At 44.1% G+C, this 22053-nt stretch overlaps 1 protein-coding gene across 9 annotated transcripts in view; it reads right to left on the bottom strand.

The window, feature by feature from the left end:
- SEMA5A (semaphorin 5A) overlaps positions 1-22053 on the bottom strand; it is a 491583-nt gene that overhangs the window by 73647 nt on the left and 395883 nt on the right. For all 9 annotated transcript variants that reach the window (XR_010840079.1, XM_067030787.1, XM_067030788.1 and 6 more), the window contains 3 exons: positions 15678-15795; positions 6815-6996; positions 928-1071 (listed from right to left, as the gene is read on the bottom strand). Coding sequence is in view for 8 of the 9 variants with exons in the window: in XM_067030787.1 (XP_066886888.1) it covers positions 928-1071; positions 6815-6996; positions 15678-15795 (444 nt within the window). In the remaining variant the exon portion in view is untranslated. The remainder of the gene's footprint in view (positions 1-927; positions 1072-6814; positions 6997-15677; positions 15796-22053) is intronic.

Raw genomic sequence — 22053 nt, forward strand, 5'->3', positions numbered from 1 at the left:
CTGCATACAGTATTTTCCTGAGGCTCCCACCGAACCCATTTCACTGGCTATAAGCCTTACTACATTTTAATTAAAAAGTACTGAAAGCCAGCTTGTTTCTCCTGGATCGATAGGATACGTTTACCTGATACGGGGAGTAAGAATGCTGAAAGTGATGTGAAATTCACCTACTTGGCTTTTCTCCCATAAACAAGAATGTACTTTAAATCTGCAAGAAGGAGTCAATTATGACAACTGTAGATTTTATGAGGCCAAAACCAAATGTCTGAGTCTATAGAAAGTAACAAACTGTTAAATGCGAGACTGAACTCAAATGTCTCTATGATGCGTGGAAAGCTTAAAATACACGTGGAAAAGGATCCCCCCCCCCTTCTGGGTGGTCCTGCAGCTTCACTGAGGGTTCCTGTTAATAGGCAAGTGCAGAGCTGTAAATATAACCAAAATACTGACTGTGTTCTCACCTACATGCCGGTGCTTAATTTAGCTGTGATGGAAAACTTACCTCATCCGAGCAATATCATCTGGACCCAGGACCAGCTCAGGCCCTGTTCAGATTTGGAGGTTTGAGACTAGAATTCAATTCTAGTTGAATTCTAACAAGAACAATCATTCTCCAGCAGACCCATACGCTTAGTCTCTGGGGAGCCCAGCACAGGGATGCCCACTGTCTTTGGATCTCCAGCCCCCTGGGCACTGCTCAGCTGAATGAACCGTGCAGGCTCCACGGTGGCCCAATGATGCCGTGAACCCCACGCTTTGGTCAAAACTAAGGAATGTCAGGAAAAGAGGCGGGTCATTGAGCTCGACAGAAAGGGATGCCACAGATAAGCTGAGCCGGATCCAAAACCAAAGCTGCACGGGAACCGAGCACACAGGGATGGCAGGGAGCGCGAGGACGGCGATGCCGGGAGCAGAGGGGGTACGTACCTTTCCTCGCGGTTCTGTCCTACACACACCCGGCCCCCGTGGCGCGGAGTAGGGTTGCTGCAGGACCTCTGGCGCACCTGGAAGCCGATCCCGCACGTGGCGCTGCAGGGAGACCACGAGGTCCAGGGCGTCCAGCCTCCACTCCTGGGGGAGGAAGCCACGGGGTCATTGGCTCCGACTGGCCCGGAGCCCAACCTCTGTCTGCACCCGCCCCCAAAGTCACACGTTCCCGACACGGACCACTGACTGTGGGCTGTGAAGGGAAAGCCCGCGAAGAGCCGTGGGAATAAAGGTCCGATCACAGGAACCTCCATCACTGTGAGGTTTTCTTCCCCACGTATCTGATTTTAGAATCAAAATAGAAAATCTGAGAGTCGAGTTTTAGCAATATGAGGAACAATTAAGAAAGTTTAGTTTTGAAAACATTAAACTATAAACTAATGAAAAATAACGTTATTTCACTGAAAAGCAGTTAGAGATGAATCCCTGACACCTGAGAGTTTATGAATTTAGTTGACTTGTACCATGTCAGTTATCATCTATGAAAACTGCACATTTGAACAAAATGCTCATCTAAACGCTTATTTAAAAAATCTGTTAACATCAGTGAAAATCAGTAACTTTCTCGATGGCATTCATGTTGATAAAGAGTGCCATAATGTGCGAAGTTTTAAAACAAGCTTTATTAAAAATGAAGAATGGGTATTTTAAATTCAGATTCTTGGCTATTGCAATTTGACAAAGACGTAGTGTATAAATAGGAAGTGCAAAATTGCATATATCTTTATTTATGTTGTTATACATACAAAATAAGGTAGCTATATTAAAAATGTAAAATAAAATAAAAAGAAAATGAACCACTTTTATAAATGGTTTATAAAATAAACTGCTGGGCTTCCCTGGTGGCGCAGTTGGGAGTCCGCCTGCCGACGCAGGGGATGCGGGTTCGAGCCCCGGTCCGGGAAGATCCCACGTGCCGCGGAGCGGCTGGGCCCGTGAGCCGTGGCCGCTGAGCCATGGCTCCGGAGCCTGTGCTCCGCAACGGGAGAGGCCACAGCAGTGAAAGGCCCGCGTACCACAAAAAATATAAAATAAAAGGATAAAATAAACTGCTACTAGCAGCTAGAGAAAAATTTTGTTTGATATTTGTATTTTTTCCTTAAAATGGCTGCATGTAGAATATTTATAATTTAAATATCTCCCTTAGCAGTTTGTCCCTGCTATTTAAAAACAAGCTATAGGAATAAAAAAATTTTAAGTATTAAAATATCTGTTAAATCCAGAGTCCAAACTCCCACATAGATGGTTTACTGCATGTAGAATTTTTTTTATTTCTCGAATTGCATATGTGTTTCCAAATAGCTGTTATCCTCATCTATAGGATTTATATTTCCACTGAAAAAAATCAACTCACATGAATTCTTATTTTACTTTATACGTTCCTTTAAATGCATGGCGGTCCACAGCTATGCCATTGAAGCTCAAGGTATAAATGACAAATTACACACGTAACTTCTAACACAATTTCAAATGAAAGTTCCTCTGAGAAAATATTTAGTGTATTTCATATTTCCCTACTTTATTTTCTGAAACTTAAAAATAATCTCAATAAAATATAAAGTGATACCTCAATGTACAATACAATAACAAAGCTGCTTTGTGATAATTTAACCAAAATAACACAAAATAAAACAAACTTCCTAATTTGCTTCTAAAAGTAATTAGTATCTTATACGTCATTACCTACACAGTTTTTAAAAGTATCCAAGTAATTCATTGAATTACATGCAAAAATAGCAATTTCAACATGAATAAAATGACATTTTTACTTTCAAAGTTTCTTTATATATGAAAACAATGGTTAGATAATGCAGGAAACGCTGCTTCCAAAATTGTTTGGAAATTCTTAATTTCCTAAACCTTTTAACAAACGTGACATCTGATGTTATAGTCTACTTACAATCTATGGAAGCTGCTGTATACAGGGAGGTAGGTAAATGGAAGTGTTTGTAAATAACATGAGTATAATACCTGAGGGAATAAATGAATATATTGTCCATGTGTGTGATTATTCGATGGAGCTGGGTTTGCACAACTTAGAAACGCTGCTTAGGGGCAGATGTGGTAGCAGGCAACCAAAGAAGTAAGCATGTATCAGCGGATGGATCATTTTTGTGGTTCAGTCAGTCCAAAACAATCCGCTTATGCATTTAAAACATCACTAAAGCAGGTTCATTTATTTGAATTTTAGTCTTAAAATTGTATCATGGCTCTGCTTAGTGAATGACACTCCACAGCTGGAACCAGAGCCGAGGAGGTATCGATAAACAAGTCACAGTAATGCCTGTGATAGTCCTTGTTTTCCATGAAACAATATAAAAAAGAATATTATTCATTGACTATAATCTTCCAACAATAACAGTTCTATGGCTTTTATAAAGTTTCTGCCAGGCACCAGTGGAAACCAACTTAGCTTTATAGAAATAATGCAGCGCATAATGCAAGGTTGATATGCTGCTGTTTTCTGTAATAGCACAAATAATCTAATCTCTGTAGCCCTGACGGGCTCCTTTCAACTTTGTGGGGTGATCTGAGCCGGCCTGTGGAAAAGGCGAGCAGAGGGTAAAATCCGCCCTTGTGGCCCTGCCTTTCCTTATCTGACGGACCTTCTCCTCTTGGGCAGGCAATGCCCTCGCGTCCCGGGCTCCCATATGGTGTGGACACTCAACGTGCTTTTAGTGATGTCACAGACAACTCGCCCGGAGGTCTCTGCACTCTAAATAGGCTCCTGGAGAGAAGATAACACTTAAGAAAATACCCTACGTGAAGTGAGGCAGAAGAGTTCGGAGACTGATCCACGAAGCTTTCTTGGTACTTGCTTGTTAAAATGTTTTACCTTTTTTACTGAAGTATAATTGACTCCCAATGTTGTGTTAGTTTCAGGTGTCCTGGTGCTTGTTTTAAAATATGAAATATTGCCGTGGTCACAGTGCTATAGGTGATGCAGGGAAGGGAGGGCCAAACTGACTATAGTTGTAAAAGAAAAATCAAACAAACAACAACAAAACAATATACAAAGGAGACAGCAACCCTACTCCACGGATCACACTGTTTGAAACATCCTCCGGGTTACCCGGCGGCAGATGTTAGCTGAGCTGGGACGTTCGGAGTACAGCGCAGAGCAGCGCTGTGTGATTAAGGACTCGGCTTCTATCTCCCAGCTACCTGCAAAGCGCGCAGTACTGGACGCTGCGGTCTGCCTTCCTCCAGATGCTGAGGGTGTCGGTGGTTACGACTCTCAGGTGAGAGGATCTAACAGTATCAAGGAGCGGCCAGCTCTGGAGCTCCCTGTGCGACCAGCTGAGGTCTTTGTGCGGCCTGCAGCCCAGCTCTGCCCAGCTTCCTGCTCCCCTCCCCCACTCCAGCTGCAGAGGCTCAGCGCCCTCTGCAGTTTCATTCCCGCACACAGACGATCTCGCTGGCACTGGTTCTCCGGACCAACCCAGGACGGACACAGGTTTTGCCCCTAGAGAAAAGTCCCCTAAGAAGGTATAGGTAAGGACTTCCCTGGCGGTCCAGTGGTTAAGACTCCGCACTTCTGATGCAGGGGCTGTGGGTTTCATCCCTGGCCGGGGAACTAAGGTCCCACATATATGTATGTATAACTGAATCACTGTGCTGTACACCTGAAACTAACGCAACATTGTAAATCCACTATATTTCAATAAAAAAACTTTAAAAAGAAGAAGGTATAGGTAACAAACGTTGAAAGCTGCAGACTTACTGTATTTAGATTGACCAAGTCCTGTCGAGGCTCCAAGCCTTCCTTGACGTTCCACCTTCCTACTTAGCTAGTTAACAGTTCTCTCTCTCTCTCTGTTTCTCCCTCCCGCCCCAGGAATTAGAATCCAGAAGTGACATACACATTCCTGTGTTCATTTTAATTGTAAAATTAAACCAGATTTTCCTGATAGGAAGTCTGACTTGACCCTGGTCTGATAATAAAGTCTGGCTTAGCTAATTACCTTATATTGTGGGTTCATTTCCATAAATTGAATGCCTTTAATCTGCGGCTCCGAGATAGTGAGAAAACAAATTTAAATGACGTGATACGATAGAAGCGTTTAATCAAAGATATTATATTTGCAAAATGTATTGAATTAGCAATATTTTGAATTTCCCAACACTTTCTGACTATATTGGATTAAACAATTACAATAATAAATAAAGAAGAACAGGTTTAATTTAGCATCATTAGATCAGTCTTTGTAAAGACTTTTGGATGTACTTTGCACAAATTGAGGAAGCTCTTGACGGTGCTGACCGAGCCAAAGAATATGGGTTTGTAAGTTAGGTGGTTCCCAGTTTTTTGCTTCCAACAAAACTGAGGCCAACGTAAACAGGTTATCAACTGACAAGAGGCATTAAAAACCATCTCTGATGTTAGATTACCACACTTTGGGCAGATAACTTCAAAGGAATATGCAGACTAGGAGTCCCCTGCTGCTAGAACAAGCAACGTTTGCTGCCAACCGGCCTCTAATCCATTTGCTCCGCTGTCTCTTCCCTGTGACGGCATGAGTGGCTTCCAATGGTTAGAAGCAAGTGAGCGCAGTGGGCCGTCTCTCCGGACCCTGCCCTGAGCTGGTTCATAAGAAAGGCGGCAAATCTCAGATAGAATCTGGTGACACATACGAAACTGTGACATGGCCTGTTTCTGTAAATGATGGAGTCCCAGCTTCCTATCCCGCAGGCATGCTGAAATGTACACTCATGGGAGAGTCACATCAAGCAGCTGTGATGCGGCTGACAGCAGACAGCTGCTCTAGCCAGCTTTCTACCCAGAGAAGGGAAAGGGATCCTACTCTGTTATCGTGACAGACACTACCCCCCAATCCATGCAAGGACAGAGATGCACGCACAGTGTAGCAGCTCACGTATTCTTGGACACCCCTTAATTCAAAACTTATCCCTATCAGCCCACGTGCCAGTAAGTGACACTCTCATGCATGTCTGGAAAGCAATATGCGCTGTTAGAAGTGGGCTCCTCTGGGGTGTGGGCGCCAGTGGAGGATAGCTGTGTAGTTGCAGAAGCGGCCCCTAGAGCGATATTCCTGAATCTGTAAAGGACAGATCTAGGGTGGCAACGGAACTTCCCGTGATGGGACAGCTGTCACTCACAGTGTTTGTACTGGGACGGTGTGGTTTCCGGGCGCAGTGGTCTTCATAGCAAGTTTCTCACCTGCTCCCTAAAAGAATGGTGATAAACTAGATACCTCTCAACTACCTGTGAGTTGGCATCGAATTTTTTTTTCGTCAAAAGCTTCAAAAGTTGCAAAGGTATAATTTCTGTTACATCACTATTTAAATGTGTGAGGGCATTGAAATGCCATAGTGATTTGATAGCCACCTTCCCATTTCAAAACTTGATGAGCAGGGTCTAATTACACATTCAGAAATTTTATGCTTTTCCTTCTTCTAACATCGTGCACACTCAAAATACTTTCCCTAATCTAGCAACAAACACACGAATAGGTTTAGATTTATCTCAACATATAAACGGGTTTAGAAATCTAATTTGTAATTTTTTAAATTGAAGTACAGTTGATTTACAATATCGTGTTAGTTTCAGGTGCACAGTACAGTGATTCAGTTACACATACGTATGTATATTATATATATGAATATGTATATATGTAGATTACCAATCTAATTTGTAATTTTAAATCTACTCTCATAGATCACATCATTTTTAAGTGGTAAGTGTCCCTGTCTTTTTCTGACATTTCTCTTGAAGAGGGAAGGCCCGTATTAGAAGTGATTTCCTAAATTCCTCTGCTGCTGAGCTCACACGTGACTTTAAGCCCGGGCGTTGCGAGGGACACACCTGGAACAGTTAGCGATCTCCACGCGGGGGCCCTCGCACTGCCACCCGCCGCACTGGGGGGCCGGGCTGTCGCAGGCGCGGCTCCGGCAGAGGCAGGACCCCACGGTGCTGCCGTCGGTGTGCGTGCAGGGCGTCCACGCTGACCACGCGCCGAAGCGCCCATCCACGGTGAGATTCCTCATCTAGCAAGCAGATACAAACGTGGATGTCAGAAAGGGTTAAGGCTGCACACACAATGGGGAAAGAATGAAAGGTCTCCCACAAGACCACCAGGACTCATCTGGAATATTTCATATTACGATTAAAAAAGAGAGGAACAGGGAAGTATTTTGAAGTAAAGCAGCAGAGGTCACCGGTGGAGACAGGGATGGAGGAGAGGGAGGGGAAAAGAAGAGGCGGAAGAAAAGAAGGATAAGAAGGCGGAGGAGGAGGGGGAGGACAGGGAAGGATGTAACGACTTGTCCATCAAGCGATATTAGGCTTGTTCACTCATGTGAGAAACCCAAGGAACAGGAAGAATTGGAGCGAAAAATCACATATGTCCTATACTACTCTGTTGCATTTTTATGTACCTTAAAAAACGGAAAGATTGGTCAACTAGCGTTATCTAAGACCTCAAAAGTCACCTCAGACAGACATTTCATTTATAACATATTAAAAGAGTGTGTATTAAGCAACCGGAACCTACTAGCTGTTAGGCGCTTCCCCGTCAAACCCGTCCTATTTCCACCCTCCAAGAGTTTGCAAGCTAGCGAGGAGGGGCTGGACCGCTAATTACGACTGCAGGTAAATCCAGTGACGGAGCTCTGAGCAGGGGCTGTGGGCGGAGGAGGGGCTCTCGGCCGACTCGCGGGATCCGCAGGGGCGGTTAGGAGGCCGCGCTGCTTCCTGGAGCATGAGCGAGGCTGCAGGTGAAGGAGCCGTCTGGGGCTGTGGAGAAGGGGGGCATCCTGAGTGTTGACGGGGGGATGATGCTGCCGCGTGACACTGAGGGCAAAGCACGCGATAATGTCGCTGGGGCGCGAGCAGGTGGTCCGGAGGAAGCAAAACTGAGAGCTGAGCTAGGAGCCACGGCAGGGTCCGAACAGGGGGCCCGGATGCTCTGTGATGTGTACGCTCTGAGGCCTCCAGGGAGGGAGGAAGGGAGGGGCCTCTCTGGCGGTCCCCCCGGCCCCCGGTGACTGGCTCCAGTGCAGGTGGAAGACCGGACGATGTCACCGTCAACCCGACCAGGGGATCGTCTCAGGAGCTAGAGTGTCCTCAAGATTTGCGAGTCATGGGGCCCAGCCTTCAGATCACCCAGCCCCCCCAAAGGAATCTCCCCTCTGAAAAGGGACAGAAGAAGGCCTAAAGCCCAAACCTCCTAAATTTAACATGGGGCCTTATGCATTTCTTAGAAAATATGACCTACGAGGAGAAGGGATTACAAGTAAGTTACGTGCTTTCCCTTGACTCTCTGCTGCCTCTGCTCCGTCACTTTCTCACCCAAATGTTCCCACCCTGGATGATTCTGGGGGATTAAAGACTCATCATTCACACAGGAGAGGACTCCACAGATGAGACGGTTCATTTCTCTGGGGCAAACTGTACCCGCACGACACAGTTTCAGAACAAACCTGACACCGTATTTTGCGTGTGAAAATCCGAGTGAGCTTTACCTCTGCTCTGTATCCAAATACAACAGGAAGGAGTAAACATTAAGCGTGTTCACTTCCTCTGACCTGGCTGGCTGCCCGTCTCCAGCTGCCACACTTAGGACTCTACCCCTCTTGTTTCTTATCCGTACTCCAAGGCTTTAATACTCCCACTAACCACACCTGGCTATTTCTATAAGAAGCTGGGACAAAAGGGAAGGGATGAAACTGCACGATCCTCTGCATTCAGAGTGATTCACAGGACCCCACCCAGCCTGAGGGGATGGACAAAGGCAGATTTTTTTTCCCAAGAGGAAAAGATCCCCGTTTCTAAGGTCCTGTAACCTCCCCCGCCCCACCAGGATAAAACTACAGCTCCTACTCTGACCATGAGGAGACCTCAGTGTCTTCTTGGAGAACAGACCCCTGCGTGACAAGGGGGTTCACATCACGAATTTCTCCCTGAATCTGTTGTTCAAGCAGCAAAGGCCCTGCCACTTGGGAATTTCAGGATTCGTCCTCCATCCTGTAACAGCCCTCCTGCCGCCTCTGGCCGCAGGAGCTCTCGTGCAGGTAGAAAAGGGGTCGGCAGATGCTCTCACCTGGACTGACCATGCTCACAGATCCTCACGTGCTCTGAAGTCCAAACACCTGCCCGCTAAGTAAATGTGGCTACGGCTATTCTCACCGTAAAAAGCCGAAGCCCTTGCTCATGGAGCCAGCGTCAGTAATAACAGTGATCACACAGTATATTTGTATAATAGCTACACAGTATATAGGTCCATATTATTTTGACTGATCGTGTTGATCATTACTATTACTTTGCGAATGTGCTCTGAGTCTGGGGGGCCCCCCTCTGCTGCTGTGCCCTCGGGGTGGGCATGGGGGCTGACGCACCAGCTACCTGTGCTATGGGGGGGGGAGGGGAGAGGGGGGAGGGGTGGGGGAGGGGGACCATCCCTCCCTAGTAAAGAGGGGTGATGAGAGTTTCTACCCTCGGGCTGTGCTCGGAGGCTAAGGAAAACGGCACCTGAGTACTTGTCAAGTGGTTGGCACAGGGCCTACCGTCTAGTTAAGGGCCGACCAGAGGTAAAAGCGTTGCACGGATCTCACAGAAATGATGCTGAGGTCCCTTTCGATTTCACAAATGCAAATACGATTCTACCTGCCTCCCTCAAGGCTTCCAAACGATGCTCTGCCTCAGACAAGACCCAGATGTGGGCCACAAGGAAGCCAGTTCCCTAGTCTTCTCCATCTGCTTCTGGCATGTAGGTGATGGCTGGAAGGGGAGATTGGGGATAAGAATTCTTATAGGGGGATAAAAAGGAGAAGGGGGGCTTCTACTACTGCTTGACTCAGTTTCACACTGAGAACAGTCACAACTTTTTATTCAATTTCCTGGTAGGCTTGGGCCGTTGGCTGGCTTTGTACAGGATATGAGGGATTCCTTACTGAGTGGGTTATGGGTGAACAGATAAACTGTGGAAAGGGGGGATTGTTCGAGCACAGGACTGGATTGTGCTTCCATGGTGCTGCTCTGCGCGTGATGTAGGGGCACATAGTTGTGCCTCTTACACCCCAAACACACACACAAACATATGTCACAGCTCACGGAAAATCGTGCAAAAACCTAAGGAGCTTAAAAGTGAATTTTTAAAGCAACACGAAAAACCCATCAAAAGAGAGTATCACCATCCATGTCGTTTATCACGTCATGTTGACTCTAAAATTTTACATCAAAAATGTCCTCCTTCTCTGAAGGCCTGCTCTGCTGTGGTCTAGACTCCAACGCAGCCCAGAAGGAGCCAGAAGCCTCTAGAATGTTTGCTGGAGGCTCAGGCAAAGGGAGCCCATGGGTTACAGAGTGTAAAATAACGCCGCTTCACGGTACCAGTGAGGTGAAGAGCCAAGTCGTAAGCACTCGCATTTATGATGGTCCTGGCAGGACTGTGGAACGAACGTGATGAAGGCAACCTGGACAGAGGTGTGGGTGGGGTTAAGGGCAGCGTCGGGGGGACAGAAACACGGGGAGCCACAACCCCGCTCATCCCGTTGGCCTCTTGCGGGGGGGGACGGGCTACGGGGGCCTGAGGGAAGAAGAGAGCCGGGGAAGGGGCTGCCTGACAGGGGCTGCGATGCAGCGTGAAGCCCTGGCCAAAGCTGCGGGCTGAGCTGAAGGAGGGCGGGAAGTAGAACCCCAGCCTCCTTCTCCTGCCCGTGGCGCACTGGCTGGACCCACGACAACAGGAAAGCCGGGGAGGAGAGAGAGAACCGTCTGGAAGTGGGGAAGCTCAGGCCCTTGGGGCAGGGGTGGGGAGGGGATGTGGACTGACTAGCACAGACCAGCATCACCACCACCAGAGGCTCTCTGAGACTTCCGGTTCCTTCCATTGGCCTCCTTGTCTGTGACGGTGGAAGGGTCATGGAGGTCAGGGAAGTCCTTGTGATTTTTGAGTGTCTACGAATCCCCCCCAGGACTGATTAGAAACCTTTGTAGGGGGCAGATGAGTTGGGGACCTGCAGAGACGGGTTAGTGCTCTTAAATCCCCCTTGGCTTCCGTTTCCTTGTCTAAAATGCAAAGGAAACTGCACAGAGATTGTTAGGATCTCTATAACCAAAAGAGATCGTGAATACAGAAAAATCAAAGATTTGTGAAGTCAGGAGGAAATACAATATGATGGTGACGAATGAATGACGATGGAAGCAGCAATCATTTGGAACGTTGGAAGAGGACATTTTAGGATGGAAAAATATGTAGAAACTGGCAAACTAAAAGAATAAGTCAGTGACTTGTGGAAAGGGGCCTGCGGCGCCCTGAGTTGAGTGCCAGCTGAGGTGGCCTTTGTAGAAGCTAAGTTTATCAGCAAGGGGAGGCACTGCACCGAGTGACTGACAGGGATTATCTCCCTGCACCTTCACAGCATCCCTAGAGCGTACATCTCACTTTACAGGTAGGAACACTGCAGCCCAGGTGTCACTCAATTAGCTCAAAGTCACTCTGGTTGTAGAAGACCCAAGAATCAGTCTAAACAAGCTTAATCCAGAGCCTGTGATCTCAGCCATTTCATTGGGTAGCGTGATTCTTAGAACCTTCTTTGATGAGACTCTTATGGAAATCAGCTTCATGCACTTTTACCACCAGTTGCATAACAGCGAAGTTCCCTTCACCTAGGAAATAATGGACTTCCAAGAGCTGGCTAGATCCAACTTTTGTTAACAAGCATAATCCTTAATCCCACTTTTGATTTATTCATGTGCGATTCATTAATTCCCAACTGAAGAAGGATGTAGATGCATTTGATGAGCACAGAGGTCCCTGGAGCATATCTTTAGCTTCTTATTGTTCTCCAACCGTCATGTTCTTATGACTAAATTGAAGTCTTATATTTTCTATTTGGATATTTTTTCAGAAGTTAAAAGATTTTCCTTTATTTACTTTTATTTTTTATTTTTTTTTGGTTTTTGTGGTACACGGACCTCTCACTGTTGTGGCCTCTCCCGTTGCGGAGCACAGGCTCCGGACGCGCAGGCTCAGCGGCCACGGCTCACGGGCCCAGCCGCTCCGCGGCATGTGGGATCTTCCCGGACGGGGCACGAACCCGTGTCCCCTGCATCGGCAGGCGGATTCTCAACCACTGCGCCACCAGGGAAGCCCCCTTTATTTACTTTTAAAGGCTCATGTACCTTTGGTCAGAGACTGTAACAAAACAGGATATTGGATGCACTCTTTGGAGAGGCTTGTCTCATGTTATGACATCAACTTAATATCGTCCTTAAGTCTATCTGTATAAATGAAGTACATGAAGGGAAGATAGCACCTTTGAAGAGAATTAAGATGGAACTCTGTGTGGCCTCTGCAAGATGGGTGAATAGAGGTAATCTTTATTCCCTCTGAATCCCACTCCTTCCATCTATGAGATAAAACGGAAGCAATAACATCATGAACATTAAATGAGATACTCCACTGAAAGTTGCCTAACATGGCACCAAGCACATGATCTCAACACCCAATTAACCTCAATTCCCTTTTCCTTCTTTTACAGGTGATTTCAGTGATCCCCTCAGGCTACCTAAACATCATATGCCGATGACTAATGGGTCACCAATCACCGAGCCCACTGATCAGCCACTGCTTTGGGAGATGTTGACAGCTGGGAATGACATCATCTTGTAGACTAGGAATAATGCGAGAAGTACCGGATTGAAGTCGATTTCTTTCACAATGTAGTTTCAGAATCTTGTGTAAACCCTTTAGTCTCTGGTCTATGGTACTGGCATCTAAATAAAGGGCTCTGGGCTGAATCATTGCTAAATTCTCCTTTCACTCCAAAGATGATAATTACACAGTAGCCAGGGAAGAACCTGTTATTTTAACACATTTAGGGGCTTATTTGGTCTATGTATTTTGCTAGTCACTGCACAACGTATTTTGCAATAGAGACTCATTGTATGACATGGTAAACTAATAACCATATGTCCACACAGGGTGTGGATGACATTCACACATAAATAAAGCCCAGGTAGACTTTTAGGATTATCCTAACCTTGTTAAGCAATATTGCAAGTTATGCAGGATGTATATATTATTTGAATCACTCTATGTATGTACATTTAGCTCTTGCTTGAGTACTTCAAATCTCTTAAACTGAGAACAATGTTTTTCATTACAATAATATAAGGAAAGAGAATGTTAACCAATATGTCAGTCAACTAGTGCCCTGTCTCCTGGACAAAAGAAACTATAAACATTTTAAAATAAGGATCTTTAAGTGGAAAACAGTTCTCTGTCTTTACTCTGGCCCATAAAGCCAAGCCTTTCTTCCATTTCAGTCAAAAGTTAAAAAAAAAAATATATAGATGCAAATTACTATTTTAATAACTTTAAAAAATACTTCTCTAAGTCTGGTCTATATTAATGCTAATCATTTCATCTAACTCATTTCTTTCTAAGAGATTTTTTGAAAGGGATGTATAATTAAAACAATATTTGGGTAATATGGGATTTCCCATTTTCTATCTGGTAGGCTATATAAGTCAGAAAAAATATATGTTTTTCTTTCCTGTGGTTTGCTTAGAGTGATATAATTTATTGTCTGTTGTCGGATGCTTTGCATATTCTTATCAGTAGTGTATCTTGATAAATGACAAATTACATTGGATGAAATGACAGAGGTGGTTTTGTGTAATGAAATCACCTCAAACCAGAAGAAAAAAGACCTTGTTATATATGTTTTAGGGACAGTGAATCAGATTACGTCTCAACTACATTTTTCAGAGATGGTGGGGGCTTCCCTGGTGGCGCAGTGGTTGGGAGTCCGCCTGCCGATGCAGGGGACGCGGGTTCGTGCCCCGGTCCGGGAGGATCCCACGTGCCGCGGAGCGGCTGGGCCCGTGAGCCGTGGCCGCTGAGCCTGCGCGTCCGGAGCCTGTGCTCCGCAACGGGAGAGGCCACAACAGTGAGAGGCCCGCGTACCACAAAAAAAAAAAAAAAAAAAAAAAGACAGAGAGAGATGGTGGACAGGCAGCTGTGAAACCAGCGCAGGTCCACATCGCCCTCTGACCTTCCCTGAGTTTATAACAGAAGCTGTCCTCTCAGCAGAAAGAAGCCACTTTGGTGATAACCCTCCTGTCGCTTCTTAAATACCAGGTCTTTCATTTTTCTGACCGTAGAAACATACAAGACGTACTTGTTATAAACTAAGCAGATGAGTGTGTATTTCCCCTTATGTAACTAAGCATGTCCCAGATATCCGCTAAAACAGCCTTGAGTCCTGGACCAATGGCTTTACTGCTTGAGAAGAACCGCTATTATCTTCCGCCTTTTTTTTTTACCATTAAAACTGTAAGGTCAAACATCTACAAGAAGATGCGCTGATTCTTCTGAAGTGCGTGTCTGAGCTACAGAGCTACATTTCTGATAGTGCATTTTGTGTTTTCTTTAGCTGCAAAGAATTTAGGGCGAACACCTTTGTGCTTTTAAAGTGTGTTGCAGACATTAAGAAGGGACTTCACACAGTGACAGGTTTTAACCAATTTCACAAGACGCTGCAGAAAAGTTTGCTTCTAAATTCAGAGATCCAAAGCTGGGTAACCGAAAGGACTAGCAGTTAACCCCAGTGCACGGCTTTGCTCAGAGGCTGGATGGGGTGATACAGCCCCCTCTGCAGTGAAAGGCCCAGATCTACTGCCAACATTTGGGGAACAACACCGGTTTAGTAGCCCTTGCCTCCCTCATGACACTGCCTGATTTTCTCACTCACAAACTGAAGGACAGGCTTTGTGACACGGGGCTCAGATAATGGAAAGTGCAGGTTCCTTGATAAGAGACGGACAGACTCTTCAGATGCCTCAGGCAGTTCTGAACAGAGGAAACAGCACGGATTTAAAACAACCCCCTGTGTCCCTAGCCTTCTCACCTCCGTCTTGCAGAGGTGAGGCCAGAAACGACAGCATGGAGATCAGCAGTGATGTGACAGCAAAGGGACTTATTACATTTTCAAATATGTTGAAGTTAATAGCCGTTGCTCATATCCTCTGAGAACAGAAAACAACTTGGAATGACTTGATTGAGGGCTCTAAAGACAAAGGGGAAGAAAGGCTGGATCTTATAAGTGAGGATGCAAACAAATAAATTGGCAAAGGAAAGTGTGGAATCTGTTTTCTTGGATTCAGAGTCTGGCTCTAAACACAGGGGAATTTCTCCCTATCTGCAGGGTTCCCTGTGGGAATGTACACTAGGCTCGTTCTCCCAGGACTTTTTGTGACCCTGAGCAGTAGCGAGGAGACTGTCCCACGTGGGGTTCCATCATCATATCCTTTAGTTTATTCTTTCAAAAGTGCTACTTCTCAGCTTCTGGAATGACAGCTCCCAAGGGATACTGATGGGTGTGGAAGTGGCTATTTTATTAATGCCACAAAGGGCAAAGCGGTCCACACCAAACTCTGGAGATAAAAATCCAAGAATAAAACAGAGATGTTGTAACCCAGTTTCAAATCAGCACTGTTTTCTCTTAAGATATTTCTCTTCAAAGCAGACAGCAAGGTGCCAGCAGGATCCCGTGTGGCTCCGTGCAAGGAAGGGCTGAATAAGTTAAGAGAGCACAGACCGGATTTGCGAGGAAGGTTCTAATACGAAAATGCATGGACACCACGGAAGCGTGGGTTAGGACTGTAGGACAGCTTGGTTCCCACGGACAGTGTTTCCAGAGCTGGACACACGGACACTCACAGGACAGGTGGAGATGCTCTGCTCCCACTGCATCATGCTTAGGCTCTCCTCCAGGCTCGTGCATTTCTTCATCACCGAATCCCAGCCACAGTAAGGGTCCTGGGCCTCAATGCAGGCGCTGCAAGCACACACCAAAGGGTCAGGAGAAAGGCAGCTTTATCTAGTACCAGAGATGCGAGCTAAGAATGGACTCTTAGGACTTGAGACACGGGATGAGAAACAAACTTTTCATCTAAGCAGTAGAGAATATAGCTAACTGCATACACCAGTAAGTATCTAACTAAAATTAAATAAATTAATTTTATTTGAAATATCTATGTTTTTCTAAGATCCAGGGCTGACAGCCAAATGATTGTCTGTCCATGCTAACATGACGCCTTTTGCTGTCATGAACCGTCCAAAGTCAGAATCTTACAAGGCTCCAGAATACTAGCTGTTATCACCACCCCCACCATCATCCTCAACCCCTTAATGACAGGTACTATTTGTTGAACACCTACTGTGATATAGAAAATGATTACATCCTTTATACAAAACCACTTTTATAGGAAAGTATTAATATTTTCACTCGGGCTTCCCTGGTGGCGCAGCAGTTGAGAGTCCGCCTGCCGATGCAGGGGACGCGGGTTCGTGCCCCGGTCCGGGAGGATCCCACGTGCCGCGCAGCGGCTGGGCCCGTGAGCCATGGCCGCTGAGCCTGCGCGTCCGGAGCCTGCGCTCCGCAACGGGAGAGGCCGCAACAGTGAGAGGCCCGTGTACCGCAAAAAAAAAAAAAAAAAAAAAAAAAAAAGCGTGACCGATTGCACAGCTCATTTGTGAATGGATTTAAAAATATATATTTTTTCACTTTATTTATCACCAACATTATCACCACCACCATCATAGCTACTATCATTAGCATCACCTTCATCTCCTTAGTAATGGGTATTATTTGTTGAACACCTACTGTGATATATAAAATTATTACGTCATTTAACCATTTAAACAACTCTAATGAGGGAGGTATTATTATGTTAACTTTATTGATGAGAAAAAGGAGACACCGAAAATTTCTAATATTTGCCCAAGGACAAACAAATACACCCCAAACCCTGCCACGTGGTTGGTTCAAATTTAATAAAATAGAGAAGTGTTCCTTTTGAGCACCTGGCTTAAAAATGCATTAAAATTTTCAGTTTAATAGTGGTTTAATATAGCCCTGTCTACAATATTCAACATATTATATCAGAAATACTGTAGATGGTAGATATTTTCTTTTAGCTTTGTCTAAACGAAAGAGTTCATATACTACATGGGCGTCATTAGATGAAGATTTCAGCCCCTAAGTTATAAACACAATATAATGTAGATGTGGAGAGGGAGGAAACAGACAGAGATGACTGTGACAGAGTCAAAATTATACAGAAGATGACCCCACAGAAATGCAGGGCACTGGACACCTTCTCTCTGAAGGGTCAAGAGGTCAGGTGTGCAGGAAATGGTTGTGAGGAAAGGCAGGTGAGTTCAGCACGGAAGTGCCAAGGTCTTCTGAGTTAGCGCAGAGCTTACAAGGGGCTGAATCTGTTACAGAGTTACCAGTTCACCAAGAGTAGGACTAGAAATCATAGCATAATCATCAAACATGGGGCCAGGGAGGCAGTCGAAGTAATAATGAGTCATTAACATTAATGATATTAAAAACCCCTTATTAACATATCAAATATGTAAACCTTGCATATAGTACTGTTCTAAGAACTGGACCTCGATTTGCTCATGTAAACCCCGTGAAACCTCTAAGCAGAGTACCTCTGGCAGCTACTCCATTTATTCTCATTTAAAACGAAAAAATCGAAGCATTGAAAGGAGAAGTCCAAGTTCCACAGCTGGGGAAGATACATCTAAAGATAATAAATGAAGCAACAGAGGTATAAAACTATTACTGATTAAGCTAGCATGCAATTATTGTGTATTAACCAGCCCAAGAAGTCTAAACGTTTAAAACTGGCGCTTCTCACAGCAGGACTAGGGGTGGGAAAGAGAAACTCGCCGGAACTTTTTGATAAGTGACCCTGTACCTGTTAAAAGAGAAACTGAGGTCGATTAAACTGTTCAAGAGTTTGTTTGAGCAAACATCCGGCAGTGCCAAGGGGGCACTGGTTAGGAGGCTCCGCCCACAGGGGCTGAGGAGAGGCTTTTACAGGGAAGATGGAGAAGCAAAGCTCGAAAGTTACTTGATGGCCTACAGCCCGAGCGGTGCCTTATCTGGGAAAGCCTGGTTGTGCGCTTGCCGTTGGTTGTTCTTAAGTTTCATCTTTTCCGATTCCAGGGCACTGACTGGCGTAGGCAGGACCAGAGTCCCAGTCCTACTGAACTAGCATCACTGCTGGATTCCACGGTGTACATCACACATCGGAATCCTCTCCGTGTCTGATCCCGTTTTCCCGTCGGGGGGCAAAAAGGGCAAAGCTACACTCCGAGGATTATTCAAGAAGCCTGAATTCCGTTTCATGTTTCTTATTCAAGCAGTATGACCATGAGACAAACTTAAACTTCCAAAAACGGGGAAATTCCACTAAGTCCCTAACTTTGCGGCTTCCCCCTTGCAAAGCTGCCTGTAGAACTGAAGCAACGCCACAGGGTTACATGGAATGTTTTAAGCTGTTTTCAATGAAAAGCTGCCTGTAATAACGTCTCTTTCTTCCGATACTGCGGATGGTTCTGTAGATTCTTAAAATACTAAAACTTCTCTACAATCACAAGTGCCCATTCATTAAAAATACCGTTTATATTAAACATGTTTTCCTCACGTAAAATGTTTCATACCATGGGGAACATTCTGACGAGCTCTACAGTTATTCTAAATTATACCTTAAGAAAAACCAGTCATCATAACTTATTATTTTTGGAAGGTGCGTCCCTTAAGGAGATCATGTGGAAAATCACAGACTTCCTATGAATGGAGCCATCATGAAAGTGGCTTTTCTTTATTCCACTTTGAAAATGTTTTTCTTTGTGTGATGAATATTTTTAATACATTTTTCTTATTTTGTTAAGAATCTTAGATTATTCTCATGTGATATATCGCCCTGGTATCTGAATGTATCTGAATTCAGAGAACAAGTTGGTGAGAATCAGAGGTTTAATTTGAGAACACATTTATTGAAAGTGTATTTTAGAGCAAATGTATATTTAGATGTAGGCCTTAATTCTAGAAGGATAAACTACTTTCTTTCTTACAGGAAATTAATCTAATGACATTACAGTTTATATAAACTCTTCCTTTACTTTTTAAAGTTTGCGGTTATGGTACTTGTTGAGTAATAGAAATAAATGGGTATATTCATCAAAATCTTTCACTGTATTTCTGCAAAGCTGGAGCTAATTACTGAATATGATCCCCTTGCATATTAGATTATCTAAGTATCTATGACTTCATCTGGCTTGTTTCTGTCACACGAACTGCCATTATGTCAGTTTTTTATTTCTGATATTAAGAACTCTCGCCTTATCAACAACATGTATTCATTAAACATGGGATTTCAAAAGTATTTCCATCATTCATTTATTCAGCACATACTTAGCACCTGCCTTGAACTGATTTTGAGAGTGTTTCCTGGGTATACCGGGAAACAAAAGAGACACAATCAGTTGTACCCAAAGAACTCACCTCTTAGTGAAGGAAATAAACTTTAAACAACTGCCCGGATAAATATCAACAGCCAGTTGCAAAGGAAAAAACAAAAGGGGGATGAGGTGGGGAGAGACATTTAAGCGGGGACCAATGAGAGGAACAGAGAGATTGACGTGATACTTTTCAGCAAAAACAGAGTGTTTGGGCAGGAAGACCAGCACAGGCAAAGTGTACAACGTGGGAGGGAGTGAACTTGAGAGTCTGAAGAAACACCTAATAAATGGAGGTGGCGCTTTGGCAGAAGCTTGTGGTGTAGAATCTGCTGAGTCCTCAAGCCTCCCTCCCTAAGCATTTAGGTTCCCTTGTAAGTGCTGCACCTTTAAAGTGCTTCCCAAATTGTGTACAAAAATCACAGGTCAAATGTTAGTATTTTTATTTGTTTTATCATGGTGATGACACTGAGAGAGAACAATTTATCTATTCGTGAATAATAGTGTCTTAGTACCTAAGACAATCTCAGTTGCCTTATTCTTAACGGCTATGTCACCATCTACTTCAGGATCTGCTTTTACTTTGAGTTGCATTAAAAACATTATCTTACTAAAAATAAGACTGGAAAATTCCAATTAGACAGTAACCTTCCTGAGGGATACATTCTAAGACATCCACAAGTCCCTCAATTAGTAAATCCAACTGGAACATATTTTTTTTTCAGTTTCCTCTTCTGCAAAACTAGGATAATACCTCACTGGGCTGTTCTGAGGATTAACTTACATCATGTGGTAGAAAAAAAACAAAGTTCTTTCGAGATGGGCTGCATATACTTACTTATTCTACTTAATCTATAAACATAATTACCAATTAATATATGCTGTCAACTTCTGGGAGTGTTTGAAAAACATTCTATACCAAAAATACTAAATCTGTGAATGCCACGGGGTCTTTATTTAATAAGGTGGTGTGAGATACCACAGTGTGTTCCATTAAATGGTGCAAAGTATTTCAGCTACATGTTTGGATCAATTCACAATGATTATTTTTACTACTTGCATGTGCGAGCACAGTGCCATGTGCTGAAGACACAAAGATCAGCAATGAACTTGCAGTCTAGTAAGGGGGTAAGACGACGTTCATGACCATTGCTTGACAATGTCATAGTCAGGAATGACTATTGAGAAGCCCTGACAACTGGTGCTATAGGAATCAGAGGAGAGAGCCGTGGCCCAGCAGAGTTTCAGGAAGAGGTGCTGTTGAAGCTGGCCTTTGAATGCTGCTGGGGTCTGGCTGAATAAGAAGCACAGCCCTGGTCACAGTGCTTCCAGGAAAGACAACAAGGAGTCCTGTGCACGTGGCGTGATCCTGTGAGCTGAGCGGCTTGGCTGGGTTGAAGTTTCCTTAAGATTCCAGAGAAGCGTACTGATGTGATTAAAATATGGGGGTTTTGCATAAGCAAGGCAAATTTGGCTGTGGTGGGTAGGATGTGTCAGATAGTGAAATCTACTAGAAGACGAATTTAGAATTCCCAAGAAGAACTGAGATACAAGTACAATTTCAACAGCATTTTTAAAAGTTAGGACACATGCCAAGTAAGCAAAGACACAATGACCAGTAAACATATATGTTTACACTCATTATACATAACTTGCTAAAGACATTTAATAAATATTCATGTTACATGCTATGATTTGTATAGGAAATTAATGAACTAAAATTTCAGTTAGTCACTAACATTTAATATATTAAAAACTGTTTGCTATTGGCTTATCATTGAATTACACTGATTAAATTAAATGAGGATTTTTTTTTCCACATTTCAATTTGTTTTTATTAATTAATTTTAAAAAAAGATTATTATAATAATAATTTAAAAAACTATAGTTCTTCATGCATCCTTTCTAACATGTTGAAGTGAATTATTTATGAATGAACCTTAGATGATGGTGATTCCATATTGACTATAGTATGAATCATCACTGACTGCAGTGCACTGTAGGAAGGAGGTGCTCAATACACGTTTACTGCATGGCTATGAGGTCACTGTCCCTCTACTGGTTCTCTTTACTTCCAGCCCCAAGCTGTAGGAGCAGTCTCGTGCATTCTAGAATCAACTTATGTTTCTCGTACTCTCTGAGAAACTTCTTCAACTTTATCTTCTAAACTTTTTATTGTGAGTTGCTCATATTAGTTTCTAACTGCTCTTTAAACAAGTACCAAATTTAAATAATATCAAATTTAAATAATTGATCTGTACTGCCAGTAATACTAAGCAAACGGTTTTTAGTTAAAATCTTAGGGACTTCCCTGGTGGCGCAGTGGTTAAGAATCTGCCTGCCAATGCAGGGGACATGGGTTCGAGCCCTGGTCTGGGAAGATCCCACATGCCGTGGAGCAACTAAGCCTGAGAACCACAGCTACTGAGCCCGCATGCCACAACTGATGAGCCTGCACGCCTCGAGCCTGTCCTCCGCAACAAGAGAAGCCACCGCAATGAGAAGCCCGCGCACCGCAATGAAGAGTAGCCCCTGCTCGCTGCAACTAGAGAAAGCCTGCGCGCAGCAAGGAAGACCCAATGCAGCCAAAAGAAAAAAAAAAAAAATCGTATTAGGTAGATACAAAAATTTTACAGTGAGGCATTATGGGAAAATTGATAGTTTAAAAAAACAGTGAAAAAAGTAGAGGGCATTTGAAGTAAGCAAAACAAAAATGCTTTCTGGAAATCTAGCACTTGCAGTCCGCTTTGGTTTCTGATGTGACACGAACAGTCCC

This window comes from Kogia breviceps, chromosome 4 (genome assembly GCF_026419965.1).
Source record: "Kogia breviceps isolate mKogBre1 chromosome 4, mKogBre1 haplotype 1, whole genome shotgun sequence".
Taxonomy (NCBI): domain Eukaryota; kingdom Metazoa; phylum Chordata; class Mammalia; order Artiodactyla; family Physeteridae; genus Kogia; species Kogia breviceps.